We start from the raw sequence: 25463 nt of genomic DNA on the forward strand, positions 1-25463 counted from the left end.
CCAAGTTCTAAGGGCAGGAGAAGACACTATCTCTGCCTAGGACCAGGAACGCCAAGTTCTAAGGGCAGGAGAAGACAGTACCCCAGCTCAGAGAGAGCAAATGTTCTCATCTTCCACTTTGCATTAGAGTCAGGTCCTTGGTGGGACAGTGCCCATACACATTGGTGAGGGAGGGGCATCTTGCTCCCATCTCGCAGAAACGATGAGAAATGCTTCACAGGTACTGGGCATCCTTTAGCCTGGTCAGGTTAACGCGTTAAACTGACGGTGTGCCAGAGAAAGCGAATGTCCTCAGCTGTGCTCCTGATGGCCAGCCCCAGGGTGGAGAGGGGAGTGCTGCCCACAGGGCCTCAGCTCAGGTAGGGAAGTCTGGTGAGTGGGGCAAGGAGATGCCTGTGGCTTCCTGGCTAGGCCGTAGTTGTCATGGCGTCTTTATTACAGTGAACTCACCTGGAAGGGCTCATGTCTCGAAGAGCACTGTTTATTCCAGATTCTGCGTTTGGTGTGTGGCTTTTCTCTCTGGTGGCTAGAACCTTTCCATAGGAGGTTTGCAACAAACTTCAACCCTGGATGAATCGAATTGACACAAATAACAAGAGTGTGGTTAGTTACAATTGGCAAAAAGAAGCATCTCACCGGCCCCACTCACTTCTACCCAGGGCCTCCTGGCCCCTTTGAGGATAGTACACAAAGGCAGAACACGAGCTCCGCACCGGTCCCCAAGGTGCCAGCGCTCCAGATGCCACAGCATACCTTTTAGTGAGTCTGTGAAACCCAAGAACCCGGGAGGAGTGACTTGCACAGGATGCCAAGCTAGGAATCAGGATTCGGGAAGCCCACCTGCAGGACAAGGCCCCACGGGCTTGTGTCACATCCCGGAATCATCTGCTCTGAGTGCACCGAAAGCCGCAGAGTGAGATGCTGTCCATTTCTGCTCACTTGCCTACCATCTATGCTTTCCTCCTCCTTTTTAATCTTACTTCTGTTTTCTGCCTCTCCTAGATGGTCAGGCCATGGCACTCAGTCCAGAGGCTGTTGACTGAAGTCGCTGTCACCTTCCTCAGGTGACCATGACCAGTCAGTCAGTTCCCGAGTCTGTTGGAACGAGCATGGCCAGTGGAGTTCTTTAACTCTAGAGGAATCCAAGTCCTCAGGAACTTCCAAACTACCCAGAAGGGCCAAGATTGTGAACAGGATGGAGATGGGGATGATCTGTAGGGTCCCCATATTAACCTGAGACCCTGTGCTTCAGTCCATCCCTAAAAACTCTGAAATTGCCTGTACAGTTTTCTGTATGTAAACATACTACTTTTTTCCCAGTGCTGGAGACTAAACCCTTATGTAGGGCCCTATATACTTCATATTTGTTAGGTAGGCCTTTTACTACTGAGCCACACCCAGCCCTATAGGTACATATCTTTCGATGTGTGTGTGTGTGTGTGTGTGTGTGTGTGTGTGTGTGTGTGTGTGTGTGTGTTCGTTCAGAATTGAATGAAAAGCTGCAGGCAAACTGGGAAGACACCTTGCTGCGGAGCTGTACCCTCAGACCCAGTCACACATTTTTATTGATAAACTCATACTTTCTCCAACTCCACTGCAAAAGATAAAGTCCCCGTCTACACTGTCAGAGTCCGGGAGTCTGATTATTGCCCCTCTGGTAGTTTCCTCTAGCAGATCAGACTTGAACTCAACCTTAGAGAATGAGATCTAGAGAATTAATAAGGTAGGAGACAGCTCTAGAGGGAAAAGTTCCCAAAAGAAGACCAGTTAACACCAGTCACCGTTTGCCTCTCTAGCGCAGGAGATGGGGGTAGCTGCTGCTCCCCAGAGCGCCTTTCCCCCTCACGCTCTTTCCTCGTTCCTCAGAAGAAGGCTTGACTGCTATCAGAGTGGACACTGATCAGTATTTGATGAATGGGTGAGTCAGACGGAACAGAGGCATGAGAGGGCCCTGTAAACACCTTCAGCAGCAGGCCCTGGTTGCAAATAGCTGCTCTAGGTGAGCATTCTCTGGCCCCATGAAACAGTCCTGTCTCCATAAGGGGACATAAACATCCCCTGTCCAAGGGATTGTCTCTGGGCCAGTCCAATGAAGGACAGCTGTTCCGTCAACACTGACAAGATTGGCAGTCTCCTGAGTGCCGGAAGTGACCTCATCCTCCGAGGGCTTAGCTTCTTCACCCAGCACCTGCTGATCCCCTGTTCCTGCTGCTCTGCTCTCACTCCAGGCAAGGGCTGCCCAGGAAAGGGGATCAGCACCTCCTCAGGGCCTCTGCTTAGCAGGGTGAGGAGGGAGGGGGTTACCTCTCCGCATCCCCGGGCAGCAGAGAGGAGCAAGGGCTCCTTGGCTAATCACTCTTGGTTCTCCCATGGCCTGCCCACGGCATCTTAGCTGCACGCATGCTCGGAGACTAGAGCTGTTGGTTTGTGTTCTCCTGAGTGCCACCAGGTAGACAGGGTGAGTCATCACCATGACTACCATACTAGAAGGAATGTGGGCTGGTTTCAGGGTGGGCAGGCTTTTGAAAGGCATTGCTTGAAGGTGACAGGCATTCTCCAAACCCATTAGGGAAGACAGAGGTGGTTTTTACATATTCCTGTTCTCCACAGCAGGTGCCACTAAAGGAAGCACCATGGGAGCTGACGAGGTGAGCTCCACACTGATAATTAAGATGTGTCATTTACAGGCCCCGGCTCTGTCACTTAAGCTGTCCATGCTTCAACTCCCCTGTACGTAAGGCCATACCTGTACTACCATTCAGGAGCATTGTGATGGCCGAAATGAATGGTGCCGCCTGCAGCGGCAAAAGGGTGTGCTTACTGGGCATTACTGCCATCATCAAGACAGTTGTTGTCATTATTATTGCTTGCAGTGCTGGGGCTCACACCCAGGGCCTCCTGCATCCTATGCAGAGACTCTCCCACTGAGCCATACCCCCTGGATTAACATGTCCACAAGCACACCTGTTACGTGCAGAGCACTCACGTGTCAGGAGCTTTCTCTTATCTAGCTCAGCCCCCACAGCGGCTCTGAGGTTACATGAGTTCTGGTAGGTGAGGAATCTGAGGCTCCTGCCCTGAGTTAGGCAGGACTCAGGTCAGACTCTCTGTGTGTGTGTGTGTGTGTGTGTGTGTGTGTGTGTGTGTGTGTGTGTGTGTGTGTGTTAGCCGAGGTCGGTCTCCAGTCTCCACTCCTAACACCCACTCATGATTCTTTTCTCCTGTACTTTGTCCCTTCATATAGTATGTACTAACTGGCATGTTGACCTATGTCTATAATCTCAACCCATAGGAGGCAGAGGCAGGAAGGCTGCCAGTGCGAGTCCAGCCTGGGTTACATAGTAAGAGCCTGTCTCAAAACCAAGACCGGAAAAAGTACATAGTCCCCTGGTGCTCCCATCTGTGGGCTGGGTCCTCCTCCCAAAGCCTTCTTGTTCTTTGGTCCATCTCTTCCCCAAACCCCTCTTGCGATAGCCTTTTTCGGATGGTTTTTCTTTCTCCCTGACTTGGCCTCAGCCCTCTTGTTCATTTGTCCACCCCCGAGTTCCGTCGCCTGGCTCTCCAGACCCCCATCCTAATCTTGTCCAATGGAGGGCAGCTCCCTGTGCTGAGGTTCCGCCTGATAAACTGATGGGAAGGACCACAATCTCAAGGCAGGCTCCTTCCCGGGGAGGTGCCTCTGTAGATGCTGTCCACTCTCCCTGTGCCAGGAATCGGCTTCACAATTAGGTGAGAAATAAATCAAAGCCAAAGTTGCCTGATGAAATTCAGGAGCCGGCAGTGACCCTTGCCACACATCTAAATCCCAGCCGGCCAGCCAGGGGCCTTTGTCTGGTCAGAGAGTTCAGGATTATCGGGCCCACTTTGCTGATGTATGGAGGCACCGGCTGTCGGAGTGTTTACTACGGTTATCACCTCCATGCTGGGCCCTTATCACAGGCAGGGCCGCCCGCCGGGGCCGGGGCTCGCACCCTCTCTATTACCGCCTGTCAGTGGCCACGAGTGTGCACTGACACTACCCAGTCCTGCCCACCGAGGAAAGATAGTTCCTGACGGCTGATCAAAGAGGAGAAACAAGACCTGATAAAGAGTGTGCGTTTCATGTACTTTCAACTTCGGGGAAACATCGGCATTTGCATTTTTTCCTGGTCCCCCTGGAGCTGGCAGGAACCAAGCCCAATAAAAGTAGTGGATTCAGTTACCTAATCGAGAGGGAAATGGTATGTGCTTAAAGCAACAGACCATGACCATAATCTCTTTCCAAGAGAGACCGGATGAAATAAGCTTTCTCAGTGAACTTGCCGAGAATAAAGTCGAATCTCTTGAATTCAGACTTTGAAGTGATCTTGCGCGTAACATCTAATCCTGGCATTCAGCGGAACGCAGTGTACTTTCTGGAACTCGGGAGCAGGTTTGGATTAAGGAAGGATCCTAGCTGAAGATGTTATCACCCAGCTGTGTCGCTCACATCCCTGAAACGGTACCCCGCACATGCCCGCATCCCTGGCGGCTGGGAGACGATCTGCAGTGAGGTAGAACCAGTTCCAGACCGAGGCATCAGCACATCTGAGTCCTGGCACCAAGGCTCTCACAGCCTGCTGTTCACTCTGAGCCCCTGACCTCGCTAAGCCGTAACTGTAAATGAGGCTGGGTGTAGGTTATAGTACACAGTGACTTAGCACGCGTTTTGTTTTTGTTTAGACTACGTACCCCTCCCCCGTTAATCTTTGTGGTGGTGGTGTGTACGTGCACTTACATGTATGCCAGCATGTGTATGGAGGTCAGAGGAGACTCTCGAGTGTCAGTAGTCACCTTGCTTGGGTCTCTTTGTTGTTCACCGCTGTGTGTGCCAGGCTAGCCCACCCACCAGCTTCTAGGGATTCTCCTGTCTCTGTCTCTCATCTCACCATAGGAACCCTGGGATTATGGATGCTCCCACTACACTCCGCACCCAGCTTTCCTTGGGTTCTGGAGATCCAAACTTGGGTCATCATGCATGTGTTCAAGGACTTAAGTCACGGAGCCATCTCCCCAGGCTGCCTTTTAATTTAGACAGTGTCTCATGTAGTCCAGGCTGGCCTCAAACTCACCCTGTAGCTGAGGATGACCTTGGACTGCTGATCCTCCTGCCTCTACCTCCCAAGTGGTGGGATCACAGGCATGTACTACCAGGTTTCTCAGTTTGGTGCTGGGGATTGTGCCCAGTCTCGTGGGCCAGGAAAGCATTCCATCAAATGAGCAACATCCGTCACCTGTAGCCACTCCTGAGGTTGTAGGTGGAGAGTGATTATGTCAGGGAATGGCAGAGTTGTCTGGGGTGAACCTGGGAAGGGGTTCCTTCCCTCTGCCCTAGCTCTCAGAAGTCTCTGAAGACCAGAGGCACCCCATCACCTCTCAGAGACCATTTTAACTCCAGGTGCTTCAGCGATTGTAGCTGTCATTCGTGGAAGTGTTCTCTGGCCCAGTGAGCTACTGTCCTCAGCCTCACACATTCCCTTTCCTAGATGACCCACCCTTCATCCTTCTGGCTGAAAGACTAACGTGGCTCTGGGCATGACAGGCCATGGGTGGCGAGTAGACAGAGAACAGCCTGCCCTCTGAAGGCATGGACTCAACTTCTTATGTCCCGTCTGCGTCACAGGTACCTTTGACCGGAGCGTGACCCTGCTGGAAGTGTGTGGGAGCTGGCCTGAGGGCTTCGGGCTGCGGCACATGTCGTCCGTGGAGCACACAGAGGAAGGCCTCCGGGAACGGCTCGCAGACGCCATGGCCGAGTCACCAAGCCGAGATGTCGTAGGATCCGGAACAGGTAAAGGCGTCAGCAGACTTCTAACCTTGGTTGTGACTGGCGACTGTGGGGTTGAGCTGGAGGGGAGAGGGCACGTTGTTAACTGTTTCTGTGATTTACCGCTGTGGAGCACTGCCCACCACAGAAGCCTCTGGCACTGGAGAATCCTGTAGGAAGGAGGGTTCCCAGCAGAACCGCCTCTCCCCCTGGAGCCACACTCAAAAATACCCTGAAAAAATACAACTGTAGGCCTGGGGCTGTAGCTCAACATCAGAGTCCTTGCTTGGCCTGCATGATCCCTAACTCTACAGGGCAGGGGAGAGAGAGAGAGAGAGACAAACAGACAGACAGACAGACTTGTTAGTCATTCCCAAAAAACACCTCAGAGAAGGAAGACATAAGTAGTAGCATATCTTCCCTCTGTGCTCCAGGCTCTGAGGCCTGGGACCTGCCAGCAGGCAGGCAGGGCTAGCTCAAGCGCACTCCCCAAACACAGCTTTTCTTTCCCATGCCTTTCACTCCAGACCAGGACCTTTGAGAGTCCAGTAAGTCCGAAGTGGCTTCCTGTATCCACATGGTAATCTTAAGACATCCTTTGGCTAGAAGTGAACCCTACCCCCATATAAGTGCATGTATGTGAGCGCGCGCGCGCGCGCACACACATACACACACACACACACACACACACACACACACACACACACACACACACACACAGAGTCATCCCATCTCCATTCTGCTATAGTACAGGCTTCTGCCTCTCTTATTTCTAAAACACTTCTTTCTCCTTTCCTGTCTCTCTCTCTCTCTCCACTGTTACTAATGCTCCAGCCCTGCATTATCACCCACCCAACAGGCCCTGTCTGTCCTAGTCTGCTGAGGTCAGTGAGTTAAACAGATCCTGATTCCCTGATTTCAGGCCTGCCTTCTCTTTCTCATCTGAGTCCACTAGGAACATCATCTCCGATGTGACCTGTCCCATCCCTGCTCCACTCTCCTGTAGAAGAGGGACTCAGTAAGGAGAAGCTTAGAATCCCTGGGGTGGCTGGGGTGACGTGCCTGACATTGGCAATCCGCCCTGCTGTTCTGTGGGTTCCGGGGCCTTCGGGTATTAGGTTCAGCGGTTAGGGTGCCCACCCCTGCATCTCTGGGCCAGTTCTTCTGCTCCTTTACTAAAAGGGCAGAGGTGCAGCACCTCTACAGCCTAGTGGGTCCTGCCTAGACAGTCATTGGCACCTGCAGAGTGCAGTGGATGGGTTGGGTGGGAGGAGTTAAGCCAGGGTAGGGAGCACCTATGAGGCCCCAGATGGCAACTGTCTCAGAGGCCTGGCCTGCTCTAACCCCTACCACCCCTGGAAGGAAAGGAGATGTGAACCTCCAAAGCTGCAGCAGCCTGTACCCCTCCACCAGGCACACACGTGCATAGACCTTCTGTACCCTCACATGCCAAATGCACAGCAAATCCATCCCAGGCCTCTGCCCTCCCTCTACATCAGAGATAGCAGCTCTTCTCCTTCCCAAGTGCCAGTGTGAACTCCCTGGGAGCTAACCTCAATGACAGATGCTTTCTGAACCGGGCTGTAGCACAGCCTTGCCCTGTGTGTCAGGACCCCTGGCCAGCCATGGTTCCTATGAACCAGAGCCTGTGTCCCTGAACTCATCCCCAGGAGTCTCCCTCTTCCGAGGGCTGGGAGCCCCTGAAATGGCTTCATCTGCCACCACCTTCTTCAAAGCCTCGAAGACACCTCAGCATCATCTGGTGGGCAGTTTGGCAGGGATATTTAGTCACTGGAACATCAGCCACACGGGGAGCAACCTGAGCAAAGTTGGCAGTGATTTATCTGCCAGACAGCTGAGGGACTCGGGAGAGTTTGGTCTTAATAAGCAGGCTTGTGAAATTAAATAGAATTCAAAGAAAAAGAGGAAATGAAAAGGGCATACTCCACAGGTCAAAAACATAGATCCACCCTCCCCCCTTTTTTTCTCCAGAAGTAAGATTCCATTTTCTTCCTCAAATGGTCACCAAAAGGGATCCCATTGGTTTTCATTTGGCCATATTAGGTGAATGGTTGTTTGGTTTGTTTTGTTTTAATTTGCCTCCATTTTTTTAGGTCAGTAAGCAAATGAAATAAAAATTAACCAGTTTCCTTCTCTGTGGCTGAGATGCACTATCCATTTTTTTTTCTAGTGAATATATCCACTGTACAGCCGAGACAGGCCTGGCCAGGGATGATCAGGAAAGGACAGTGCCCATAGACGAGAATTTCCAGCAGGTCACTCTGCCCATAACACCTCTCTCTTCTCTTTCCAGCTCTCCTTCTCTTGATGACTCAGGGACACGCAGATAGGGTGGTACTGAGTGTTTGCCTCTGTTGGGTACTCTGGTGTACAGATAAGTCAGGGCCTCAGGGCCTCCCCCAGGCACCTTCATGTTGATGTCTCCTTATCAGCTTGCAGCTGAGGCCATCACAGAACCTGCTCTCCAGACCCCTGACACAGAGGCCCTTGTAACAGTGTTAACACTGTTAATGGTGGGTTGGCTAGCGCTGGGTATATAAATTGTTTAACAGCTAGCTCTCCAAAGGGAAGCCAAAAACAACCCTCCCCCACACAAACTGTTCCCTGACTTGTGGCTATCAGTAGTGTGAAAACCTCTATTATCGTTGTTTACTACAAGCTATCAGCCCCCAAAGATAGGTCATTGGGTGCCTAAAAGCCTAACAGTTGGCTGGCTCCAGTGCCTCACAAAAAGGCATAGGACCATAGGACAAATGAGCTGTCTGTCATACAAGTAAAGGAAAAGCCTGCTGTCCAAAGCAGGGAAGTGGAGAACTGTTGGATAGGATGAGTGATTAGATCTGTCACACCATATATTGGCTCTAGTAAATAATAATGTACCATATTCTTGAAAACAGCTAGGCAGATACATAGTAAATGTTCTCACCACTAAAAAAACAAGGTAAGTATGTGAGGTAATGTGTGTTAATTAGCTCTGTTTAGCCATTCCACAGTGTATATGTGTTTCAAAACATCATGCTATACATAATGGGGATATACATTTTTTTTTAATTAAGAAGAAAAAAATTGGTTTTTTGAGACAGGATTTCTCTGTGTAGCCCTGGCTGTCCTGGAACTTGCTCTGTAGCCCAGGCTGGCCTGGGACTCACAGAGATCCACCTGCCTCTGCCTCCCCAATGCTTGGATTAAAGGGGTGTGCCACCACTGCCCAGCCAAGAAAATCATTTTGAAGAGTGCCCAGGAGCTGAGGAGCTGTGCAGAGCTGGTTGAGGAGGCTGCATGTGTACGTCCCTGGGTCTGATCCTCAGAGCCGGAAAAGCAAAAAGATATGCAGAGTCCAGCCCTGGCCAGTCAGCTTCTGCACTTGTCCTTCTTCTACCAGGTCTGGGGATTGAACCCAGAGCCTCACACTTGCTAAGCAAGCTCTCGACCACCAAGCTCTGCCTCTAGCCCAGCATCCGAATTGTAGCATGTATATATTGAAGTTTGAGAAGATCTGTTTAAAATGTGGGGACCATGCAATGCAGATGTCAGTTCAGCCCTCTGTGGTGGCCAGTCGCTCTGATTAGCTTACACGTGTGATTTACAAGTCCCTCTGTGATGTAACTGGCCAGATTGCTTTCTTTCTGGTCGCCCTGAACCTCTCTCTCCCATTACCTCTCCATCATCCCTTTCCGTAAAGCTCCAGCTTGAGGTCATCTAGCCCTGCTCTTGTGTTGCTGGAAAACAGCACTTGCTGTTCATTGAGCCTCGGCAGATCTGTGGACCTGACCACTGAGCTGTGCTCTGCAGTGTCCGGTGGGCTGTCCTTCAGTGTCACTCGGTGCCTGCCTTCACAGCAGACCAGTGCCTGCAACAGAGTCCAGCTTGTAGCAGATATCCGGCACCTGTCTAGGGACTCAGGTCTCTGCACGCACCTGTGTGCCAGCTGTTGATGAGGTCTAGATCTTCCTAGGTGCCTACTGTTCACTGAGGTCTGCACCACCTAGGTGCCGGAAGCTCCACACGGTCCCTGCTTGTTGATGGGTTTCTGGCCTTCCCCTTCTTTCAGAGACCCCCGGCTCTCTGACCCTTTTGCTGCTGTCTATTTAGTCCACATACTCAGTCTCCGTCCTGACATCAGCCACTTCCCTTCCACAGCCATACTGTTTCAACCCCCACCCCATTCTCCTCAAATCTCCTACCGTACCATCTAGGCTCACACGGTCAGAGAATGGTTATCATTTGAGAAACTTGTCAACTTCCTACCACCCAGATCCTAAACATCCTGTAGCCAAAGAGGAGCGCTCTGTGTCCCCAACCCACCACTCTCCTCCCTGGAGTCATCACTGGACATCTGGGGGCCTTCACCTGGGCCTGGGAGACCTCCCAGGGCTGGTTTCATCTCTCCAGCTGCTGGGTCTTGCTGCCTCTGGCTCTTCCTTCTCATCTCTGTGTGTTTCTCGAGGCCCTTCCCTTCTCCCTCTGCACAAGGCAATCTCTACTTCTGTAGCTACAGTCATGGGTAAACTGATGAAGACCAGGCTCTCTCCTGATTTCCAGAACCGTCTATCCAGACACCTGCTGATAAATCCACACTTGTAAGAGCTCAACCATGACCTTAGCAGTTCCTTCTCTAGGCACAACCCACTGGCTAGGCCCCCCTCTCTCCAGACCCATCCCCATTGCTTTTGAGCTAGTCAGGCCGGGTCCCTCCCTGGCAGCCTGCCCACATGCGAGGCTCTGCATAGCCGTCTGCTGCCCGGAATGTGTCTCCCTAAGCCCCCTCCCCTCCCAGCCATCTCCTACAAAAGAACCCAACTAATTCCTGCTTAGCAGACATTCCTTTCAATATTGCCTTTTCTTCGAAAAAAAATAGCATTTTTAAAACAAACAAAATAGCGACTTATCCAATTGTTTTGCATCTAGGTAAATATATAATTTAATGCTCCTCCTAAAAAGAGGATTTCAATAAACACTTGGGTACACATGGAGTCCATTTTCAGCTTTAACTCTTCCAGTCACTAGTCCAGAGTCCTCACTCCTTGTCTTCTCCAGCACTTCACACCACGAGCCCAGGCTTTGTCTGTAGACCACAGCATCCCAGTCCAAGGATTGCAGACTCACAAGCAGCTCTCAAGGCCAAGAAGGACTGTCTTTGCTAGTGACAGTCTAGTCTCCTTTGTGGTCCTTACTAAATTATCAGTCAAGGAGAGGCTCCATCCACCAGGGCCTGTCCAGAAATGCTTAATCTTTACCCCTCGCTTTCTGCTGTAAATACATACTACGTCCTGGCCCAGTTTCCCAAATACTCAGGCTTTCTCAGCACAGTGCCCCAGATGTGCATGCTCGCACTTTCTAGGCACACTGCTTTGGTTTCCTGATACTTCAGTGAATTGTGATTTGCAATTTGAAAACCAAGGCGACAGTCGATTCCGCTAGAGCCGCTGCTATTCCCTGTCCATGTGTTAGTGACCCAGCACTCAAGGCTTTGAGATTATTTTCAGTGAACTTTTATTTATTGAAAGGGTTGTGCTTCTTTCCCCCTTCCTGACCTGAGAAGCATGTGTGAACGTCACATAGTTTTCAGATGGTCAGTTCGTTAACACATGTCTGTGGTTTCCTATGCTTTGCAAAAGACGACTTCAATAAGCTCCGTGTGCACGTGGGGAGTACATGCATTGCTGCCAACCTTCACTGTAGGGCTGTAGGAAGCAAAGTCTCAAGAAATGGTTCAGAGTGCTGGCTGCTCTTCCAGAGGACCCGGGTTCAATTCCCAGCACTCATATGTAGCTCCCAACCGTCTGTGACTCTAGTTCCAGAGGATCTAATGCCTTCTCATCTCTGCAGGCACCACACACACACACACACACACACACACACACACACACACACACAGTGCACAGACAGATACACATGCAGGACAAACACTCATGCATACAAAAAGTAATGTTTTTAATTAGTAAATAAAAATAAGTGAGAGCTTTTGTGAGGAATTAGTTAAATGTATTCACTAATCCTAGAAACTCAGTGTGTTGGAGCCTAATTTTACCATGAAGATTGGTAGTTTATAGCAAAATGTTGGCGTGCATGTCTACATTCCAGAACTCAGAAGGTCCAGGCAGGAGGATCAGAAGCTCAAGGTCATCCTCTGCTACATAGTGAGTTCAAGGCCAGCCTGGGCTACATGAGATCTTGTCTCAAAAAGAGGTTGAGGGCTGTAGAGATGGCTCAGTGGTTTGCAGTGTTTGCTGTTCTTGTATAGGATGCAGGTTCAGTTCCCAGCACCTACATGGTGACTCATAACCATCTGTAAATCCCAGTTCCTGGGGATCCAATACCCTCTTCTGGCCTATGTGTTCACCAGGCATGTGTGTGGTGTGCATACATACATGCAGGCAACACTCACACACATGATATAAAAATAAATAAAATCTCTTTTTAAAATGTGGAATTGTTAAAATCCCACCCCACATACCTCAAATGAAAAAAGTTACAGGAGAAAGTTGTGCCCTGGAGAACTCTCTCCTTGCTGCCATGTAGGAGCCAGCAGCGTGTTATCTGGGTGTGGGCCTCATGTTCCCGTGTTCCTTTGCCAGGTCTGTCTGTCTGTCTGTCTGTCTGTCTGTCTGTGTGTGTGTGTGTGTGTGTGTGTGTGTGTGTGTGTGTGTGTGTTCCTTTCTTCTTTCCTTTTCCTTTTTTCTTTTTTAAAGGAAGAAACAAATATTGGGACTTTTCAGAAGTTTCAATGCATGATCTCATGGCTCTGTTCCTAGGCCGTGGTGAAGCAGAGCTTCATGGCAGGGAACAGGGGTGCTCACCCTGTCATAGATGTGGGCCAGGGGTGGGCAAGGAAAGCCAGTGCTGGGTCTGGGGACAGGTCTCGGTGGACCAAGTGTTTGTCGTGCAAGCACGAGGAGCAGAATGTAGATCCCCAGAACCCATGGGAATGCCAGGTGGACGTGGTGATCTACCCAAAATTCCAGCACTGGGAAGGAGCATAGACAAGGGAACCCAGAAGCAAGCTTGCTAGCTGGACTAGTCATATTGAGAGACCCTGCCTCAAAAAAAAGTGATTTAGGAAAGACTCCTGACATCCATCTTGGGCCTCCGTGAGCGTGTGCACACACATGTGTCTGTACACATACAACCATGCATGCATGCACACCACACACACATAAACCTGCAGGAAAAAAAGAGAGGCGACACCAAGATGTGTCTAAGTAAAGGTTGGGCCCTTCTCTAGCTCCAGGTTAGCCAACGATGCCACCTTTACAAAGCTGGGATGGCTTGTCACCCCACAGGTCACGTGAACTACGATGCCAAGCCACCAAACTGCTCTGAGGCCTCACATGATCTTCTTGTCTCCTCCTTCTTCAGGCCCTCTGAATTTCAATGGTGTTGACTCCAGGTACCTTGGAAAAGGTTCCCATCTTCATCCTCTTCGTTAAAAACACCTTACATTACTTTATTTTCTATTTAATTGAGTGGGGTGCATGTAGAGGTCAGTGGACAACTTGCAGAAGTCAGTTCTCTCCTTGCACCATCTGGATCCCAGGGACTGAACTCAACTCAGAACTCAGGTTGTTCAATCCTTGCTGGCAGGTGCCTTCTCTGGGCCGTCTCTCTCTTTTTGGTCTCTTGAGAATGACAATATCCCTCCTCTCCGTGATAGCCAATGTAGCAGCACATGTGGCCCAGTCTCCACTCTTCCATCTCCCCATCCTCCTGGCCTCCCTTCTCCAGATGGAAGAGTGTGATCCATCCACCCAACATTCTCTAGGCTGGGTCCCTCTCTCTTACCACTGCCTCTCATTGCCTGTTTCCCCTAAGTAACCGGTGCCTGGGAAAGTGCCACCACCATCAAGGTAGTTTAGCCAGGTATCTGGGCCTTCTCCCCTGCTTTGTGTGTGTGGACCCTGGGTTTTTCCTTCTATAGCATTTATACAGAAAGACTTCTTTCAGTGTCTTCTCTCAGTGGCCTCTTGAGTGGCCCAAAACACATCCTCTCTCTGGTTGCAATAGCAGATTGGCACATTCCTCACCAGACTAGGGGAGAAGAGATAACCCACAGTTCCTATCTGATCGTGGAAAAGCCTTAGGGGAGGGGATGGCACTGAGCTGTGGTCTCTTCCTCTTTGGCTCCCCGTTCCCAGCTCCTACCAGGACCTATTAGTAACTAAAGCAATCAAGGCTCGGGCTTCTCTCCCTAGCCTGGGGTGTGGTCTTTCTAGAATGCTGCATATATTAGTCACTCTTCTCATTGCTGACAGACTAGCTGACAGAGCAACTAAAGGCAGGAAGGATTTATTGGGACTCATGGTCAAGGAAGGAATACCATCATCTATCATGGTGGGAAGGCGTGATGATGGGAGCATTAGGCAGCTGGTCACATTGTATCTATATTCAGGAAGTGGAGAGAGAGATGGATGCTGATGCTCAGCTCACTTTCCCCATTTTATTCAGTCTGGAACCCCAGACCATGAGAAGGTTCCCTCCTCAATTAAATCCACCTGGAAATGCCATGACAGACAGGCCCAGAGGGAATCCAGGTGACTTTAAAACTGTCGATTCGTAAAGTTAATCATCACACTGTATTAGTCTTCTGATTGCTGTGAGAAATGGAGGAGAACTTTAAAAAAGAGAGATTATTTTGGCTCATGATTTCGGTCCATGGTTGCTTGGGCAAAACATCTTGGTGGCCAGAGTGTATGATGGGGAAGGTCCTTGACCTCACAGAGGGCAGAAAAGCAGAATGAACCACTTCCTGTAGATAGGACCCACCTCCCAAAATAGCATCACCAGCTAGGGACTAAGTATCCAGAATGTGAGCCTCCAAGGAACACTGGGTATACAAGCCGCAACAGATCTAATAACAAAACTGGGCTTTGCAGCCACAGGTGCCCTGATTGCTAAGGGTGGGAGAGGAGAATCGCCCCCAGAGGCCAGAGCCACCGCACACAGCCTGTCCCACCAGCAGGTCCGAAGCAGCCCTGCACAGCGGGGAAGGACAACTGTGGGGTTGTGGGTGGCTGCAGCCCCAAGGGTGGCACTGTGGGTGCTGCTATTTGTGTCCCAGCACGGTGTCCTAGCGCCTGTTCCTAGCTATTTTCCACCAGGAGCAAAGGCCAAGTCTTGAGAGTCCCTTCAGCTCCCAATGTCAGCTGCTGCTACTGGGAAAAACAATATTTCTCTTCTGGTGAGATTTGGATTCAGGAAATGGAAGAATGCATGTGGCCCTGGGCCCTTCTCACTCATCTCTTAGGAGCGAAACAGGAAAGAGTGGGGGCACTTGCTTCCCATCGTCGTGGCGAACAGACCCTGGACACTGCACTCAGTCATCTGTATCCCCACATCACTCCAGACAGGGTGGGCAGGCCTAAGGAGACTCCGTCTGCTGTGTCAATGTCCTTCTCGTCACAGTTCTGCCACAATGTTAGCTGTTCCTCTCTTCAGCTTCCAAAGCAAGAGAGAAAGTACTTGAAATTACGTTAAAAAAGAATTAAAACAAGGCACTAAGGGCGCTGTGGACAGAGCTCACTGGTAGAGTGCTGGCCTGCCATGCACAGAGTTCTGGGTTCAATCTCCCACATCACCAAAGAAAACGTTATTTCTGAAACAACAGTGTCCAGTTCTGACCATCTTACTAGTCTCACCTGCTCAGATGTGACCACTTTTTATTCAAAAAAAGGGGGACCCGCATAAAGGAAGGGGACCCCATTCTCAGGGAAGCTGAGGTCAATTCCCTACTTACAAAATGCCAGCTGTCTTCATAGCCTGACCTAGGCTCTTGTCATGGTCTTTAAATGTCTTACAGGCCTTCCCTGCCTCCTTCTCCCGCCTGGCACACCTTCCCCATCCCACTCCGGCTTGTCCCCCAGCACCCTGTAAGCTTGTGACCGCAGCTCCCTCACACAGTGGTCCACCCTGAAGTAGACCACCCCTCTGCACAGTCTTTTCTTTGGACCACACCCACAGTCTCCTTCTCCAGCTCACATCCTTGCCCACGTGTGTCTCCCTGAAAACCTCTCCATACCAGCTACCTTCAGGGTGCTTGGCCTTGGACAAGGGGTGTTTATTGACTTTCCCATGAACAAGCTGTGGCTGATGTTCTTTCACGTGCCACCTGGGGAAAGACCAGCTCCGTGGGTCCTTCCGCTCCTTCCTTATCCGTGGTGCCATGGGTGCATCTTGACCCAATTCTTGTTCCTTGGACCCAATCTGATTCATCTTTGTTACCTTTAACCAGCAGTTCTCCTTGCCCAGCATGCCGCCCTGGGATGAACGCCAGGCTGAGCCTCAGTTAATGTTTGTTGAATGACTGATTGGGTTTTTGTGGCCTCTGAGAGGTAAATGAAAGGCAGCCAAAGCCATGGGAATAATTATCTTGCTCAAAAGACACACTTGTTAGTTCCAGGCCAAGTCTTAGAACTGATTCCAGCTAGGTTGCTTTCTCTGCCCCTCTCTCCTGTCCCCTCTGGAGCTGCAGCCAGAGGAGGAACCACAGTAAGAGTCCAGGGCTAATGAGTTTCCCCTGCACATGTCCTGTTTGCCCATGGCATGGCATGCTGATTCTTGTCAACAAAGAGGAAGTGCCAGGGTGGCCTCTTTGGTGACTCTTCGGCGTACCCTTTCCACATGTTGCCCCAAGGAAAGGGACTGTGGAGCATGTGCAGGCTTGGGCAGAGGGTGGAGGGCTACAGGACTGTTGCCAGGGGCCTCCCCTGCACCATTACACTGGGTAAATCATTAACCCAAGGGAGGATTCTTCTTGGTCCTCCCTCCTCCTCTGCCAGAGACTTCACCTTTACTCGCTGGCCCTTGGGTAAGGTGTGAGGTCCCAGCAAGGCAGAGCAAGCATTGCCCCGGGATAGTTACCCATCTTCTCCTCCGCCCCAGCTTCTCAGACGGCAAGGGGGCCATAGGCTAGGAAACAGGTCCATCCCAGGAAAGGGAGGCCACAGATGACCCTCGATTGCGTTAAACATGAGACATTTGGGCTTGCCTGTGTCAGATAGGCAGGCAGGCCTCCTGCTTAGGTGACTGGCTTGCTGCCTGCTCTTCCTGCACTGCCCCTGGTCCCAGGAATCTGCAGGCCCCACTGCCTGAGCCAGTTTTCAGTGTGCTGGCCAAATCCTCGAGTTTTCGTAGCTTTCCCTGCCCCCATCCCCCACATGTGTCTTGTTACTGTAGCTCGGTAGCTTGCAGCTCACCCCTCTGCATTGCATCAAGTTTGGGAAGACTCACCTTCGAGTCACTTTATTTATTCAGGTTGACTTTTTCCATTCTATGCCCTCACCTCCCTTGTGCCCATTATATTGGCGTATTCCCTGTGTCTCCAGGCCCCAGCTGGCCATGACTGGCAATGTCATCTCCACTCATGTGTGCAAGTGTGTGGTTCTGGCCTCAGGGTAGCTGGGGCAATGGGAATCGAGCCTGTGTGACCACACCTTCATGGAGCTTGGCCTGGTGCTTGGATGACTTAGAGCTTCTTTGGTTTCATACTTCATTCATCCCCAAACCACAAAGAGCTGCCTATGAGGACCCAGGACTACCTCTGAGCATGAGTCCACAAGCCCTCCCAAAGAAGTGCAGTACAGTGCCAAGCAGCTTTGGACATCAGGCCTGTTGTCTAAATCCATAGAACCATGGGAGAAAAAATCAAGGAACCACCCAAAAGCCTGGGCCTGCATCCTCAGCCTTCCCTCCCCATCCCCGAAGCAGGCAGGAATAGATACTCAGTCCATGGAGACCGAGGAGGAAGAAGGAAGGGATGGAGATCACTAGCTTTGGCTAGTGAGAAATGGAGATGTGCTGGACCTTAGAAGAGACCACAGAATTAATTCTCCCCTGCAAAGCCATCAGGGCTCAAACCAGATTTTGATATCTACTCAGTTTGATCTCAGCTCTTGTTGGACTCTTAGAAGGTCCATCCATTGTATGACCCTCTTTAAAGAACTATTTTATTTCCAATGCAGACACAGCCCCTGACGTAGCAGTCAAAAACAGCACCCCCGAGAGACACATGGCTATGAAGTGTTTGGGTATGTAACCTCCTGTCTTTGCCTATACAGAAGGCTGGGTCCCGCTGCTCTTTATGTCCCTCACACGGTGTCTCCCCTCCCCGGGAGCTCAGGCTAGGACAGGAGGTCTCTTCTGCAGGGGACTGGTTTGGGATAGGGAGTGGTGGCCATCTTTCACCCAACAAGAGTTTCTTTGAGAGTGCCACGCCCCGCCCCCCACTCTGAAGATGGAAGTCAAATTTTGGGACTCTGCTGTGCGGAGCAGAGAGGTCACTGGGCTCTAATGCATTTACCATTGACTGCCCCTCTTGTAGTGCGTCTATTAGGGAGTAATTTGATTTGTACCTATTCATTTGCAGTCCCTGCAGGAGCCTGGAGCTGGCCCCGAGTATAATTGGTGCTGTCTCTATTTTTACATCATTAGATTAGCCCCGACTCCTGGGCACTTGTTGTCTGCGCTTGTCTGTCCATTTATACAACCTAATGTAACACAAAATTCATTACTGATCACATTACCTTCAACTCTGAAGCCAGCCTTGTGATAAACATTTGGTTAACCCCTTCCTACCCACGGGAAGGCTGGCGGAACAATGCCCTTCTGCTCGGCAGGCAAATCAATATCTTAATACACCAAAGTGGAATTGCATTTCTAGATTTGTTATCCCTCCTGCAGGAGCAAATGGAAAGGCTCGTCCGAGCCAGCTGAATTGAATAATGAATAGGGCCCGGCACCAGCAGCCCAGCTCTGAGACCAGCACAAAGGCAGGGCCACATCAGCCCCACCTGGGCCGCAGTCAGGGAAGGGTGCCGCCACTGTGGTTAAGTGAGACCTCCCCACCCCCGCCCCCACCATGGCGCAGGCGCACAAGCTATGCAGCACAGGCTGAGACCATGACTGGGGCCACAGAGGCCTCATCCTGATAGACTTCTTTTGTCAGACTTAGCATGGGACTGCTGGACAGGGAATTGGGTCAGTTTCCTTAAAACTTTATTCATCGATGGAAAGGCTACCAAACATGTGGTCCTAACCTAAATGCCCCCAAAATCTTAAGTTGACTACCAAGGCCAAGTTTACGTACGAAATGACTGGGATTGGTAGCTTCCTGCCCATCCTCTAGGTGAGCACTGTGCAGCCCACACATGCCACTTGTGCCTGTGCATGGGTCCAGGTGCTTGTGAGGAGTTAGTGAGCCTTTAGTATGGGAGCTAACCAACCTCAGCACAGCTTTGTTTTTCAATCTAGAAGACTCTGCACAGCCCCAACCCTTGTCCTCCCCTCCCCGACTTCCACTTGTCTCTGGGTTGCATCCACACCCACAAGAAGTCATTAACTCACAGGACAGTTTGTTTCAAAGGGGAAAAAAATACCTCCACTTATTAAGAAATGCTCATAAAGCCACACCATAATGATTAGAAATATCGGCATAGAGGAAATAGAATGGAACCCATTACCATGAAAGTCATAAATCCCTGAGTAAAAAGACGCCATAAACTGAAGATGCTCGGGTGGGAAGGGAGGCTGGGGGAACAGCCATCCCGGGAGCCTTCTGCTCGGCTGTGGGGAGGTCCTAAGCAGGAGCCTGGAAAGGAAGATGCCCCGAGGGTGTGGTATTGAACAGGGCAATCTTCCTCAGATCTTGCTGTCCCTGCTGTCACAAGCTCTTAGATGAAGGCCCGAGGCATTCCTTTCATGGCTCAGACATCACTCTCCTCTCATCTGGTAGACTGATGCCTCCTTTGTGTATGAGGGCCGGGAGAGCTGGGGAAGGGGCACCCCCATGCAACAGTCCTGAGGTCACAGAGTGAGGGGTAGGAAGTGTATGGAGGTCCCTTCCTCACCCTGCCACGCCTGGGCTTTGGGGCCAGGGTACAGGGTGGGATGGTCTCTTGTCCCAGCACCTTGAATCACCACTCTCCAGCACTGCCTGTCATAAGGGGCTACAAAGAAGGGATTCCCTGGGCACAGCATTAGAGGACGCCCCGTGTCTCCCAGTGGAAGGAGATAGGCATCACTGAGGTAAGCCAGCCACAGTGCCTGCCTCTCAGGAGGAATGTGACAGTCACCTCCTCAACCCACCAGCCCCAGTGGGGCCTGCAGCTGAGTCCTCTCTGGTGGGCGGACCACATGGTGGGGAGCAGGAGGGTGTCCTGTGCATCACACACCTAATGCTGGTCCCAGCCCGTATGTTCTAGAAGGTAGATGGGAGGAGTGACGCACAATGGCATATACCTAAAGTTCAAGCTACTCAAGAGGCTGAGGTGGAAGGATCCCCAAAGCCAGGAGTTCAAGACCAGCCTGTATAACCCAGTGAGAGCCTTGGCCAAGTGAAGGAAAAGGGGGCAGGGAGGAAGAACAGAGACAAGTAGATGGGGGATGGGGAGGTCTTTGCCCTCCCGACTAGGACAGGCCAGCCACAGGAAAGAGGGTTAGTCTGCTGGTGGAACAAGAAACTGATTTCTTAGCCCTGATGGAAAGGGGGCAAAGCCACCTCTTACCGAACTCTTCCGCTGCGTCGTAGAAAATTTAATTACACTTGGACATTTAAATGAGAACCAGATGTGGCTCCAGCCCCCACCGGTCAACAGTGTTCAAAGCGTAGCATCTCTCCTGTGGTCTGCAGGCTCTGTGCTATCTCCTAAGGCTGGAGGCTAGCTCAGAAAGTACCCTGTCCGACAGCTTAGACTTCAGGAGGCAGGCGGGTGAGAGCAGCTGCTGAGCGCCTGGTCCCCACCGAGTGTCTCCTCTTCAGGACTGTGTGGGATGGGGCACACATGTCCAGTTCATGAGACTCCTCTAGCCCCTCATTAGGACCCACACCAAGAAGTCATGCCATAGCACGGGCCTGGCCTTCCTCATCCCCAAAGAGAAATCTCTGTGCTGCCCAACTCTCGAGTCAGCCCTAAATGGCATCTGCCAAGGCTCCGAACCTGGTGCTGAAAGCACTGTGTTTCTCTCTGGGTGAGACGCCCTCTCCAGGTCCTTCAGCCTGCTGAAGGTGCCCTGTCTCCTGAGAGCCTTTACCCACCCTGTGACACCACCAGAGCACACTGTCCCCCCCACCGCCCCCCCATGGTCTGCAGATGCAAGTGACTTGCCACTCTGTGACAGCTCTAGGGCAGAGTGATGTCCCTCCTACAACCCTCTTTCTCCTCACGGCTCTCTGCAGGGAGCTCAGTCAGGGCTGACTGAAGCTTGACGTTAGCCAGTCATCCAACACCTCAAAGGGGAAGTATGGGCCGGGTCAGCTCTGCCTTTTCTGTCCCCTCAGAGTCTCCCATTACAGAATGGATTCAGCTTTGGGTAAGATTTAGAGTTGCTTTAATATGCTGGGTGCTGGGAAGGTCACTGAGTATTGACTTAGGGGAGTTCAGATGGTTTTTCAGGAGCTCAGATGAGTTTCCTGGGGGTGGTGCAAGACTTCCCCTTCCTGGGTGGGTAGGCTCCAGCTGCTCCAGCTGCTCCAGCTGCTCCAGCTGCCCCCACACAGACCCCGCCCACCAACCTCAGGCTGCTCTTCAGCACTTCAAAGGCTGCGCAGGAGATGCGGGACCACACTGCCATCAGTTCTGCCTGGACTCCAGCGCCCCGCCCCCACCACACGTGTGTGTACACACACGTGCATACACAGACACATCTAGTCAGCTCTAGCAGAGAGGCTAGACCGTGTGGCCATGGGATAAGGCGGGACTCTGCAAGAGGCCTCCTTCTGAGAACTCTCCCCCACCCCCACCCCCACCCTGAGACTTCTTTCCCTCCCCTGCACACCCCTGCTTTTATTCTCCTTCCTCTGGTTTTCCAGTGTACCTATGTCCTGTCGCCATGCACCCCTCTCCCATGGGCCTACCAGGGCTTCAGCGGTCTGGCCCGCCTCCAAGCCCCTATGCAGTGCTGGTACCACACTGGCCTGCTGTTGAGAACCGAATTCCCAGGGGCTCTTTACCAGGTTTCTAGGTGGAAACTAAAGCAGAGCTCTGCTGGTCCATCTGTCCCCCTAAATATTGTCCCTTCCTAGTACTGGCCACCATTATCACCGTCTAAAGACGACAGGTACCCACCCAGGAGCATCTGAGTTCTCTTGGGCCTCGGGTCTCTCCACGGCACTAGCTGAGGCTCTTAGTCACCGTGCATGGCCCTGTGGACAAGACTCCCTGAGCTGAAAACACCTGATGATCTGCCTTCATCCCTGGCAGCTGATGCCTGGGGACAAGACAGACCATAGAGTCTTAGCCTCATTCTCTCATGATGGTCTGTGTCTCAGTGTGCATCTGAGTCAGGGCAAAGCTGAGCAAAGAGAAAGGCGAGTGTGTTCATGGGTGTCCCAAGGGTTGACCTGGCCAGGAAGGAGGCTTCTGTTGCCCCAGGCAGCTGCACTCCAAAAGCACTCAGGGCGCCAGGCTGTGTGTAGTAAGACACCAGAAGACTGGCGTCAGCCAGCCAGGGATCTGGGTTCAGACATAGGTGTTAAGCCCCGGAGATAAGAGCAGGCCAGAGCTAGCCCTGCTTTTCGGCTCCAAACCAGGATTCCTGTGATCTGAATAGGTGGAGCCTTTTCAGCCTTAGCCTTGCAGCTTCTGAGAAGGCGAGCCTGGCAAGGTACCAAAGACCCTGCTGGAGGAAAAAGGTGACTCCTGTCTCAGTGTCCACTAGCCTTAGCTCCCAGCCTTCCCTAAGCTCACCAGGATGGGGAGCATCTTTTACTGCTGGCATCTTTGCAGGCTTAGAAGCCTGATGGGAAGGAAGGAAGGCTGGCGAGGCACAGAGGGAATGTCTTCAGGACCAGGCAGCCTGGGAGCTGCGAGCTGTTGTGCTAAGTGCAAAGGGAAGCTGCTTCCTCTGACCTCCTAAAAAAGGGACCCTGGGGGCTGAGGCTGGCTCCAGCCCAGAGTGTGGTCTCTGATGGTGCTCTCACAGTTTAGCAACAAGCTCAGCCAACACCATCTGTGTCCCCAATGAACAAGCCTCTACCTCCTCAGCTACCCTCCAAGAGAACAGCAGTTTACAGGCCCTGGGCTTCATAAGGCAGGCAGCCCCTCCCCATGTCTGCCAGAGCCAGCCCCTTCCCAGATGACAGCATGGCCAGCCATCCGGGTCTCAGCCCCAGGAAGCATTCAGACCTCCCATCTACCTCGTGTCTGTGTCTGTCTCTCTGTCTCTGTCTCTGTCTCTCTCTCTCTCTCTCTTCCCCCCACCTCCTTTTTTCCTCTCTCCATTTTTTGTACTGTTTCACCTAGCTAGTTCCAGCCCTGGTGTGCAAGCTTCTTGCTAACAAAATGGCTTGCCTGGGACAGACCCCATCTGAACCAATTTGCTGAACTTATAACTATCCTGTGGTCATCTGGTCTCCTCACTTTTATCCCTTCAAGGGAAAATGCTGGTCACTCTGACTTCTTAATGAAAGGACACCCCATTCCCCCACCCAGCACACACCTGCCTGTCCACCCAAGAACCCTCAAGCAGGAGGAACTGAAAGGTGTTTTGTTTTTTATAAATCTTTCCTGCGCCAGGCACTGGGCAAGACAGGGCACTTGGCTGGCTTCTCCATATCCATCCACTGCCCGGAGCTCCCACCAAACCCACCCCAGGCAGGGGGTCTTAACCACGGCCCCCACCTACGTGGGAGAGCTGGAGGTAGACGCAGGAGGGAAGCAAAAATCAATGCGTGTCAACAGGGTTAGGGATTTATTCTCCATCTTGGGAGAGGGTGTTTGGAACGAGGAAGGCAGGAAATGAAAAGCTGTAAACACGAATCTGCCATCTTCCTCCCCGGACCATTTCTTGATTAAAAAGAAAGAATCTTTGCCCAGGCTGCAGTGGAGGCAGAGCTGGTGGAGGCTTGGGTGGCAGGGCCATCTGCGGGGGTCAGGGGGGAGGCTGGAGAGGGCCCCTGAAGTCCTGGGGATAATCACAGAGACTAATTCGATTGCAACAATAATAGTAACTCACATTTGCTGACTGGAAGCTTTAAGCACTTTGGGATGCGCTCTACATGCATTATTTAATTTCATTCCTACAGCCAGGCCCTGAGACAGACATTGTTGTCCTCATGCTCAGGAACCCAGGGCACCTGCCCAAAGTCACCAGGAAGCAGGTGGCCAAAGCCTGTGCTCTTAACAGCTTCCCTAGACTGCTTCCTCCATCCCAGGTAGATCGGCCTACCTACCTGCCTTTCTTCTCAGGCTGAAGTCCCGAGTCAGACAGTCAGGGAAAGCTTACCCCTCTTCACCACAGGAAGTGGCCAGAGCCTCAGCAGGGGCAGACTCCTCCTCCCACCAAGTCTAATCCCACTCCTACTGGGCGGCCTGGGTGGTTAGTTTAGGCCTAGGGTATGTGGCTACAGCCAGGCCCTAATAAAAGTGCTCCGCTAATCCTTTTAATGAGCAGCATCTTGGCACTCATGCACACACACAGCAAGGCTGGCCGGGGCAGCCAGGAGTGGGGCCCGCCCATCTCTTGTGGTGGCGGAAGTCCCAGAACTGCCCCAAGGCTGAGCCTGGGCCCCGGGTCCCCTCTTCCAAACACACACAGCCCGGCCTTTGCAGGTCCAAGGGGGTCCTTCTGGATCCTGGAGACTTGGGCTCTCCACAATGCCGCATCAGCCAGGAGCCCTCTGAGGGCTCGGACTTCAGGCAGCTGGACCTGAAGGATGCCCAGCCCAAGGCAGACTTCACTTTTGGCCTTCTGCTGGAGCTCTTCTCTCACTAAGGCTGTCACGAAGGCCTAGTGTCCTCAGTGTCCCCACTCCCCAGAGAATGGGGAGCCATGATACGTTAGCTGGTGCATGAAAAGTCATGTATGTCTCCCCACACCCCTTCACTCACCCGCTCCCACCCAGAACCATAGCACAGCAACTCAGGCTTGGCCAAGGGCCGGACCCACTGTGTAGGATGAAGACCAGGGGCAGCTGTGCCTATCTCCTCACAGAGACTGAGTATGGCCCCTCTCTGTGTGTACCTCTGCAGATGCTCCCCGTAACTGGAGTCCTTCTGAGAGGCTAGCCACACCTCTCTTTGCCCTGCGAGTCTGACAGGCGCCATGTGGAACTGGGGGCGAGGGGGGAATAACATGCAGACAAGGCCTCCTCCTCCTCCTTCTCCTCTTTAGGCTGATTTGTTTTGTGAGAGCAGAGGCCTCTTCTCATTGCTGCCCCTGCTGTCCCCTGCTGTCCCCTGTAGCCTGCCCACCCCAGCCTGTGCCATCGGGGATCAGCTACAGCAACAAGCCTATTTTCTGGCAAGACCAGTTGGGAGTGGGGGACACAGGCAGCAGTGGGCACTGGAGTCTGGCATCCTGTGGCCCGTCCCAGTGCCAGATGTCTCTCTAGGGTGAACCCAGGGCCCGTGGCTTCCTCTTTGTCCTTGGTGTTGCTGTATGCAAGACAGCTATCTATCACTCCTACCTTCCAGAGTCACCAAGTCCCAGGAGACTATGAGGGCACAGTCTGAGCCCAAACAGTTGCTTGAAGCTCCTCCTCATGACCTGCCCTTCTGGGGGGTTGGGGGGGGGCAGGAGAACAAGCTTTTTATAGCCAACTGTCCCATGGGCCAGACTCCATGCTGCTGGGGGAACCTCTCTAGTTGCCTGGCCCTGGCCGGTTTCTACTAGGCTTCATCAGGAGTCTACTTATACCGCTGAGAGCTGGGGAGGTTGGGATGGA

General features: G+C 52.0%; 1 protein-coding gene and 1 long non-coding RNA gene across 11 annotated transcripts in view; one reads left to right on the top strand and one right to left on the bottom strand.

Annotated features, from left to right (window-relative positions):
- Positions 1–25463, top strand: part of Bcas3 (BCAS3 microtubule associated cell migration factor) — a 502165-nt gene that overhangs the window by 472201 nt on the left and 4501 nt on the right. For 4 of the 8 annotated variants that reach the window (XM_016001738.3, XM_016001737.3, XM_016001736.3 and 1 more), the window contains 2 exons: positions 5642–5809; positions 17764–17829. In XM_016001738.3, coding sequence (XP_015857224.1) covers positions 5642–5809; positions 17764–17829 — 234 coding nt within the window. The remainder of the gene's footprint in view (positions 1–5641; positions 5810–17763; positions 17830–25463) is intronic. The other 4 variants (XM_042282536.2, XM_006983187.4, XM_016001739.3 and 1 more) reach the window with 1 other exon arrangement.
- Positions 1–25463, bottom strand: part of LOC107401976 (uncharacterized) — a 52113-nt gene that overhangs the window by 15829 nt on the left and 10821 nt on the right. For all 3 annotated transcript variants that reach the window (XR_013053069.1, XR_013053067.1, XR_013053068.1), the window contains exons 2-3: positions 5646–5865; positions 451–566 (exon numbers count right to left, since the gene is read on the bottom strand). This is a non-coding gene — a long non-coding RNA (uncharacterized LOC107401976). The remainder of the gene's footprint in view (positions 1–450; positions 567–5645; positions 5866–25463) is intronic.

The sequence above is a fragment of the Peromyscus maniculatus genome, chromosome 8 (assembly GCF_049852395.1).
Source record: "Peromyscus maniculatus bairdii isolate BWxNUB_F1_BW_parent chromosome 8, HU_Pman_BW_mat_3.1, whole genome shotgun sequence".
In the NCBI taxonomy this organism is placed as follows: domain Eukaryota; kingdom Metazoa; phylum Chordata; class Mammalia; order Rodentia; family Cricetidae; genus Peromyscus; species Peromyscus maniculatus.